At 41.0% G+C, this 10,184-nt stretch overlaps 1 protein-coding gene across 1 annotated transcript in view; it reads right to left on the reverse strand.

Annotated features, from left to right (window-relative positions):
* Positions 1 to 203: 203 nt before the first annotated feature.
* The window catches only part of LOC125903698 (synapse differentiation-inducing gene protein 1), a 22,082-nt gene continuing 12,101 nt past the window's right edge, over positions 204 to 10,184 (reverse strand). Inside the window, exon 4 of the mRNA XM_049600785.1 lies at positions 204 to 1,726. Within this exon, the coding sequence (XP_049456742.1) occupies positions 1,568 to 1,726 (159 nt within the window). The 3' untranslated portion in view covers positions 204 to 1,567. The remainder of the gene's footprint in view (positions 1,727 to 10,184) is intronic.

Raw genomic sequence — 10,184 nt, forward strand, 5'->3', positions numbered from 1 at the left:
AAAACAAACATGGCGACTGTGGAGGAGATATTGATAATGTACCTCTTGCATAAAAGACAAAAACAGAGGCAGCGTCGTAGGAGGCGGTGGTCGGTGAGGCCGTTAAATACATCGTGACTGGGGCGTTGGTGGCTTAGTGGTAGAGCAGGCGCCCCATGTACAAGACTGTCGCCGCAGCGGCCCAGGTTTGACTCCAGCCTGTGGCCCTTTGCTGCATGTCACTCCCTCTCTTTCCCCCCTTCACGCTCATCTGTCCTATCGATTAAAGGCTTAAAAATGCCCAAAAAAATATCTTTAAAAAAAAAAAAAAAAAAAATCGTGACTGGAGGACGGAGAATTCTTTTCTCTAGTGCTGCCGATGAGAGAAACTGAATTGTTATTTCTTCTTCGTGTCTCACTAGAGCTACGTATCGGGTAGTGACAGCAACACTGCCCCCACGGTTCCCAGTGGTACTGCTCCGTTTGGTCCGTATCCGTAAGCTTTATGGAAACGTGCAAAAATACGGACGAAATGAACACAGAGCACGGACAGAAGGCTCCGTCTGTATCCGGATCCGTATTTAACGTTGAGCATACACACACACACACACACACATGCGATTGGGTTTAGGAAAAGAGAACAGGGTTTGGCGTTACAGTCTTACAGGAAGTGAACACCGGCCTCCTGGGTGAAAGTTGGTGGTTGTTGAGTCGAGCTCACACTGCTGCTACTTTTCTCTGCAACATTCTAAAACGGTTTCATCTTGACGCCAATCTTTGGTCTGAACTGGACTTTATATATTTTTATTTTTATTTATTTATCTTATTTTATTAATTAAACTCTCTTATAACTCTCTCTGCGGTGCTGCTTTAGCTGACCGGCACGCAGGGAACCAGCAGGTGGGTCTTTCAGCTCTGGCGTTTTAATCTGTGCTCGTCATAGTGCCTGACTTGCACGCCATTCTGTTTGTTGTATCCTCAACATTTGTTTAATAAGTAACTGATTACTCTACACAGAGAGTGATTCTGTAAAGTAACTTATTACTTTCAAATGAAGGTAACTAGTAATTCTGAGAGTAACTCACTTCAGAGCGTGCTGAAATAAGTCTGCGGACAGCGGAGATGATTTCAGTGTGTATTTTTGCAGTTTTTGTCACATTCAGAGAAAAATAAATAAAAACATGAAGCTGTGAAATATTTTTATCTGTTTAAAGTTAAAATCACATCAAAATCTGAATGAAAAGAAAAAAGTCACAGGAAATGTCCGTCGACTCAAGCTGGATCCAAGATTGACAAACAAACTGTGTTTGTGGCGTCTTGTCTGGTCAAAGATCCTGCCGTCTAATTGGTTTAAAGGTTTCAGGTTCCAGTCCTGAAAAACACCTGACAAACAGTCGACCCGTTGAGCTTCATCCAGACGTCACCGTGTAGAAACACAAGTGTCTCTGCATCTGCAAACAGGAAGTTGTCCTCCAGCTCGTTGCCACGGGCCGACCTGCCGTGGAAACACTCACCTGAGACTCCAGGTGAAGACCCCAAACACATTCCTGGTGCCTGATGGGTAATTTTTCCTCCCTGACAGCAAGGTTTACCAGTGGTGGTTCTTGGAGAGGTAGGCGATGAGCGCCACAGCCACGCCCACGTAGATACCTGTCCCGATGGTGATGGACAGCACGGCCAGGAAGAGAGCCCGCCTCGAACTGGAACTCGCCAGGTGGAAGTCTCCTTTAGACACCGCCTTGTTGGTCTGAGGGGGAGGAGACAAAAAAGGGAACAGGAAGTTAGCTGTCAGTGCACAGGAGCTAAAACATCACCAGAACACGACGCTGGCGGCTCTGAAGCTGGAGTCAGGCTGCGTTCAATGTCAGCAGAATGGATTAAACAACTCCTCCCTTCATTCCAATGCCACATCTACAGAGAGATATATAAATGTATATTCATCCTCAAGTTAAAAACAAATTCTGTGCACATGACCTTTAATGTACAAAATATCTCCGTCAACACTGGAACACAAAAACGACTCCAAACACTCATGAGCAACAGAAACTAATTATTTCTTAATTTGATAACTCTTCACATCCCAGTCTCACACTGAAGTTGTCGCATACCGCCGCTCGGTCAGTTACTTCCTGTGCCAGACATCAATGAGAAAAGCCGTCCTTTCATGTCGGCGTGATATGTGGTCAGTCTCCGTTATTATTTAACGCCACCAGGTGGTGTCGGGGGGGGGGGGGGGGGCGGGGGAGACACGTCAGGACAGATTTAATTTTACATTTAGGTTACTAGCAGTGTTGGGCAAGCTACTTGGACAGTGTAGTGAGCTAAGCTACTAGTTACTCTAATATTAAATGAAGCTTCACTACATCAAAGCTATCACCCTCAGAAATGTAGCAAGCTAAGCTACAGCAAAATGAAAGTAACTAGTGCAACTACATCCAAGCTGTTTATTGAACAGTGAGCTGCGCTAACTCCCAACACGACTCAAACCACAACAGCAAGAATGAAGACCTGCTTCAAACAGTCACAACATGGTCAAAAACGTACATGCGTGTATGTATGTGTATGTACACTGCAAAAACTCAAAATCTTACCAAGAATATTTATTTCTAGTCAAAACAAATCTCATTACAATTGAAATAAGACTCATCACCTAAAAAGTAGCTTGTTTTTAGACAATTTTCACTTGTTTCAGAAAAATTTTCACTTGAAATAAGTCGAAAAAAAAAATCTGTCCATGGAGCAAGTTTTTTTTTCTTATTGCAAGCAAAAAAAAAAAACTTGCTCCATGGACAGATTTTCATACTTATTTCAAGTGAAAATTTAGTATTTTTTAAGTGTAAAGAGATTTGTTTTGACTAGAAATGAGGCTAGTAAACACATTTTAGTAAACACATTTTATAGTGAGCAGCATACACATGTATGTCCCCTACAAATCCCAACCGTGTTTACAAAGTTTGAATGAACGAGACGGACGCAAAGGAAACGGAGGCTGCGCATTGATCCTTTTGCCTCTGTCTGCAGGAACGAATATAAATCCCATTCATGGGGTCAAATGGATTATGTGCATTATTAACCACAAAATGATCAAATACTTCATCTTAATGACATGTAACACTCGTTATGCTTCAGCTGAATCCTCTAAGCAAATGACCATGTTGAATTGAAGTTAGTTTATCATGTTAAATGTCTGAAATTGTATGAAATTGCTCCAATGCGTTAAACCAATCTTTGTGCATAATCACACAGCCTGGTATGTCCTGCAAACACAGTGGGACTGCTGTACAGAGCGTTGGTCTTTCTTACCCTAACCCTGGTTATTTTCTGAAAGCACAGAGCAAAGAAATGTCTTTTTTTCTCCCCTGGTCTGCTGTCAGCAGGAGCGGCGGCTGCAGCGGGGATTTCAGCACCAGACAGCGCACGTATAAAAGACTCGACAAGCGTCGCCTTTAAATGTGTTTGCTGCTAGAGAAATTATACATAATAAATGAAGACAGTGACATATTTTCAATTAAAAAACAATGAGTTGAACATTCATTTCAAGCTTTTGTAGTACAACGAGTTTCAGAATTGTACGAGTGCAGCCGGAGAGCGGGCGGCAGTATTTGATGCAGGAAACTCGACATGGACTTGAAAATCAATTTCGGAGTGGGGTCGTTCGGAACGGCGGTGTTTGGGAATGGAGGGCTGTCACCCGTCAGCTTCATGCGGAAGTGACTCTGTGTGGTAGCGGTGACAGGTTTATTTCAGTCCATAACAGAAATCCCCGCCTCATTTGAGCTTCAGAAATGATTTTGGAAATGTAGCTTGTGTGGACGCTACCGCGCTAAGTGATAAATAAAAGAACTTAACTACTGAGAAGTTACTTGATTCAGAAAACAGCGACGCTACCTCCAAGCTACTGAGAAATGTAGTTAAACTACAAACGTCCACTACTGTAGTGATGCTACTGCCCAACACTGGTTACTAGATGTATTTTTAGGTTTAACATTTAGATTTAACATTTAAATTGAACAATTAACTTTTAGGATAAAATTTTACACTTTTAATATTTAACATTTAGTTCAGAGATTTAACTTTTAGATGTAATTTATTTAACATTTAGATTACTAGATGTACTTTTAGATTTAACACTTAAATTTAACATTTAAGTTTTAGATTTAATTTTACACTTAGGTTACTAGTTCAACTAAACACAAGAAGTTTGTGCTCTAGAGAAAGGATCAGCACTCAGTGAATAACCTCCTAAGACCTATGATGAGCTATTATGGCAAGGCTTAACTATACAGACCAGTGAGCAGTGATAACTAACATGTCTTTGGGGTCATCGGGTGGGAACCTCCTTTCACGTCAGCTCGCTTTCTTAAGAAAGACATAGGTGCATTTGTGGTTGTGTCAAAAAGTTGTTTAAATGAGATTTTTGTAAAATGGCTTCTATAGCTTTCCTCAATAATTTAAAGCCTCTGGTCGATAGTTTGACACTGATCATGGAGCTCAGTGTAGCTGCTGATCTTCTTAACTCATGTAGCCTTATTTCAAAATAAGAGCACAGGATTATTTTAACCTGAATGAGTTAAACCACATCAGTCTGAAGCCAGCTGACGAGTCAAATCGACGTGATGAATCAAGCTTTGAGCTCAGAGGGAGAATCACACGGATTCAGACTTCATGAGGCCAGCAGACAGAAATAAATACAGGAGAAGAAACGAGACCATAAATCGGAGAGGACGCATCAGTCACTCCGCTCTGTAATCAGGTTTTAATAATGTTGATGTGATCAGGAAGAAAAAACATCCTGCTGCAGACAATATCTGTTACCGATCTGTTTCTGCTGCTCAACAGGAGCAGGACGGACGAGTCCTGAGGACGGCTGCAGTGTCCACTTGCTGTTTGAGAAGTTCTCAATCAGCTGTTGTGTTAATGTTCTTCTTCTACTGTAATGGAGATAAAAACAGAATCATTCATTCCTGTCATTTCTAGAGAAGCAGAGTGAAATGAGCGGACGTCCCAACAGCGTGTGACGACAGGAGGCAATACTGTGTCAGCCTGGATGTTGGATTTGTTGTTGAGTTAGTGCGTTTTTATTTGGTCCATCTGAAATGATAAAAGCTCAAAAACACACCCAAGCCTTCTGCATGTCTCTGTTTAAAACTATTAAACTAAAATATCTCCCTGATTCAATCACCGACAACTTCCGATAAAATATTTATTAATTTATTATTGGTCACATGGAATCATGCACGGTACAACGACGTGAAATGTCCTCCCATCAGCTCCTTTGACCTGTTTGATGTCATTAAGTCGCACAGTAGTTTTATAGTAGTTATATATTTGGACCACAACAACACGGCCGCTCAGTCACTCTTCCTGAACGCGGGCAGCATCTCGGCCTCTGAACGGCATACTGCGGCGATCCACAGTGTTTATTCCCCCCCGTGTGGCAGGTTCAGCAGAAACAGGACGAGGTGGTTTTAAGATTAAACATGTTGTTGTCCTAGGAACCCTGAATCAAGCTGTAACAAGCAGAAACACAGGTCCTCTTTAACGAGCTGAATTAACTGTGTAAACATGATTAACAAGCTCATTGGCAGGAAATGACCCGCTCTAATCACTGCTTCACTTCCACTAAAATTTAATTACACTTTCAGACCAATCAGACATCATGACCCTGACATCAGTTGAGCCACCAGGGGGCGGGGTCTCCTATAAATGGTCCATATGGAGACAATGAGACGCTCGCACACTTCCTCCTGAATACAGAATGACAGCTTCATAGATCCGAGCAGAGTTATGTAAAGAGCTGTGTGTGTGTGTGTGTGTGTGTGTGTGTGTGTGTGTGTGTGTGTGTGTGTTGGCCTGCAGTCTAAAGCACCCAGTCAGATTACCAATCAGATTATCCACACTGTCTTAACAAAAACAGATTGTTTCAGTCTGCCACCGGCACAGTTTACTGTCAGAACCTTTTTAACTATGAGGACATTCCTGCCAGGACCTTTTCAATACGAAGACATTCCTGCCAGGACCTTTTCAATACGAAGACATTACTGTCAGGAACTTTTCAATACGAAGACATTACTGTCAGGACCTTTTCAATACGAAGACATTACTGTCAGGACAGTTTCACTATGAGGACATACCTGCCAGGACCTTTTCAATACGAAGTCATTACTGTCAGGACCTTTTCAATACGAAGACATTCCTGCCAGGACCTTTTCAATACGAAGTCATTACTGTCAGGACAGTTTCAGTGTGAGGACATACCTGTCAGGAAATTTTTTACTGTGAGGACATTACTGTCAGGACCTTTTCACTATGAGGACATTCCTGTCAGGAACTTTTCAATACGAAGACATTCCTGCCAGGACCTTTTCAATACGAAGACATTACTGTCAGGAACTTTTCAATACGAAGACATTACTGTCAGGACAGTTTCACTATGAGGACATACCTGCCAGGACCTTTTCAATACGAAGTCATTACTGTCAGGACCTTTTCAATATGAAGACATTACTGTCAGGACCTTTTCAATACGAAGACATTCCTGCCAGGACCTTTTCAATACGAAGTCATTACTGTCAGGACAGTTTCAGTGTGAGGACATACCTGTCAGGAAATTTTTTACTGTGAGGACATTACTGTCAGGACCTTTTCACTATGAGGACATTCCTGTCAGGAACTTTTTCACTATGAGGACATTACTGTCAGGACCTTTTCACTATGAGGACATTCCTGCCAGGACCTTTTCAATACGAAGTCATTACTGTAAGGACCTTTTGAATATGAAGACATTCCTGCCAGGACCTTTTCAATACGAAGTCATTACTGTCAGAACAGTTTCAGTGTGAGGACATACCTGTCAGGAACTTTTTTACTGTGAGGACATACCTGTCAGGACCTTTTCACTATGAGGACATTCCTGCCAGGACCTTTTCAATACGAAGACATTACTGTCAGGACAGTTTCACTATGAGGACATTCCTGCCAGGACCTTTTCACTATGAGGACATACCTGTCAGGACCTTTTCAATACGAAGACATTACTGTCAGGACAGTTTCACTATGAGGACATTCCTGCCAGGACCTTTTCACTATGAGGACTTTTTTTTCCGGACTTTTATTTACAATCAGGACTTTTGTGCTGTCAAGATTTTTTTTCTCTATCAGGACGTTTTTACTGTAAGGACTATTTTTTGAAAACTTTATGATTGTTGTTACATTATCAGGACTTTTTTTACCATCAAGTCTTTTTTACTATCAGGACGTTTTTCTCTATGAAGACTTTTTTTTGTTGTTGATACTATTAGCACTTTTTTTGAGCTCCTTTCTGACACTCACACAGTGGAAGTACTGTGTACTGTTTGTAGTAAAAGTACTGTGTACTGTTTGTAGTAGAAGTACTGTGTGTACTGTTTGTAGTGCTGGTTGTTCTGCTGACAGTATTTCCTGGATACTCTGCAGCAGAGTCAGAACATAGACTTATATACATAGACGCCGCATCGAGTGCCTGAGCGCGTCCTCGCCAGCCGCCATCTTGGATGGGTCTCGGTTCGCCTCCACAGTGCATTCACTTCTATTGAGGAAGGAGCTGTATGCACAAGTAAAATAGAATAACTCACTGAATTTTCAACTGATTTTCACGCGGTTTGGTTTGTTACAAACGGCACACATGTAGTTATGATACAGGATGCTTTCGTACATTAAAAATGCAGCATTTCATGCTTTAATACTTTCTGCAGATAGCAACAGCATGTTATTTAGATCACAACACAGTTATTTTATTCACCTCAACCCCAGAGTGGGATGGATATATATACATATACATATACATATATATAGATATAGATATATAGATATATACACACACACATATATATACTGTATAAACACAATATACACAATACAAAACATAGTATAGCATATTAATAAATGTATTAATATATTTTAATAAAGAAAAAGCTCTATTGTTGATTGAGTTTATTTCTCACACACCCACTCTCTTTTATACCCACAGCCATCAGACTTAATAATTCTTTGTTAAATAGATGATCTTACAGACTTCTTTGAAATTTTCTTTTCGGGGATTAGTAAAGTTATTCTTATTACACTGACTGCTGTGATCCCTCAAAAGTAGTAAAAACATTTTCAGTATTTACATAAACACTGAAATTAATTTTGGCATTGGTATTATAACTATGAAAATGGGACTGTGGTCAAGATAATTTGAAAAAAGATACAGAAGGATGAGCAGCAGGGATATTTGCAGCACAGCTGGTGGAAAACTGAATATGTGCACAAAGGTGTGCTATACATAATATGCTATACTGTGTTTTGTATTGTGTATATTGTGTTTATACAGTATGTTTATACAGTATATAAATACTGTGTATGTGTACATATATATATATATATATATATACATACATATATATCTATCTCTCTCTCTCTCTCTCTCTCTCTCTATAGATATATCCATATATATATATATATATATATATACATATAGTAGCATCATAAGTGTTTGTCTTTGTAAGTGAGATTAACTGTTGTGATATTTCAGTCCGTTTTACAGATATATATATATATATATATATATATATATATGTGGGGTTGAGGTGAATAAAATAACTGTGTTGTGATCTAAATAACATGCTGTTGCTATCTGCAGAAAGTATTAAAGCATGAAATCCCGCATTTTTAATGTACGAAAGCATCCTGTATCATAACTACATGTGTGCCAAATTCAGTGAGTTATTCTATTTTACTTGTGCATACAGCTCCTTCCTCAATAGAAGTGAATGAACTGTGGAGGCGAAGCGAGACCCATCCAAGATGGCGGCCGGCGAGGACGTCGGCTCCAATAGGCAGTGGTAGTCAATGCGGCGTCTATATACAGTACAGGCCAAAAGTTTGGACACACCTTCTCATTCAATGCGTTTTCTTTATTTTCATGACTGTTTACATTGTAGATTCTCACTGAAGGCATCAAAACTATGAATGAACACATGTGGAGTTATGTACTTAACAAAAAAAGGTGAAATAACTGAAAACATGTTTTATATTCTAGTTTCTTCAAAATAGCCACCCTTTGCTCTGATTACTGCTTTGCACACTCTTGGCATTCTCTCCATGAGCTTCAAGAGGTAGTCACCTGAAATGGTTTCCACTTCACAGGTGTGCCTTATCAGGGTTAATTAGTGGAATTTCTTGCTTTATCAATGGGGTTGGGCCCATCAGTTGTGTTGTGCAGAAGTCAGGTTAATACACAGCCGACAGCCCTATTGGACAACTGTTAAAATTCATATTATGGCAAGAACCAATCAGCTAACTAAAGAAAAACCAGTGGCCATCATTACTTTAAGAAATGAAGGTCAGTCAGTCCGGAAAATTGCAAAAACTTTAAATGTGTCCCCAAGTGGAGTCGCAAAAACCATCAAGCGCTACAACGAAACTGGCACACATGAGGACCGACCCAGGAAAGGAAGACCAAGAGTCACCTCTGCTTCTGAGGATAAGTTCATCCGAGTCACCAGCCTCAGAAATCACAAGTTAACAGCAGCTCAGATCAGAGAGCAGATGAATGCCACACAGAGTTCTAGCAGCAGACCCATCTCTAGAACAACTGTTAAGAGGAGACTGCGCGAATCAGGCCTTCATGGTCAAATAGCTGCTAGGAAACCACTGCTAAGGAGAGGCAACAAGCAGAAGAGATTTGTTTGGGCCAAGAAACACAAGGAATGGACATTAGACCAGTGGAAATCTGTGCTTTGGTCTGATGAGTCCAAATTTGAGATCTTTGGTTCCAACGCGTGTCTTTGTGAGGACGCAGAAAAGGTGAGCGGATGGATTCCACATGCCTGGTTCCCACTGTGAAGCATGGAGGAGGAGGTGTGATGGTGTGGGGGTGTTTTGCTGGTGACACTGTTGGGGATTTATTCAAAATTGAAGGCACACTGAACCAGCATGGCTACCACAGCATCCTGCAGCGACATGCCATCCTATCCAGTTTGCGTTTAGCTGGACGATCATTTATTTTTCAACAGGACAATGACCCCAAACACACCTCCAGGCTGTGTAAGGGCTATTTGACCAAGAAGGAGAGTGATGGAGTGCTGCGGCAGATGACCTGGCCTCCACAGTCACCGGACCTGAACCCAATGGAGATGGTTTGGGGTGAGCTGGACCGCAGAGTGAAGGCAAAGGGGCCAACA

Source organism: Epinephelus fuscoguttatus, linkage group LG16 (genome assembly GCF_011397635.1).
Source record: "Epinephelus fuscoguttatus linkage group LG16, E.fuscoguttatus.final_Chr_v1".
In the NCBI taxonomy this organism is placed as follows: domain Eukaryota; kingdom Metazoa; phylum Chordata; class Actinopteri; order Perciformes; family Serranidae; genus Epinephelus; species Epinephelus fuscoguttatus.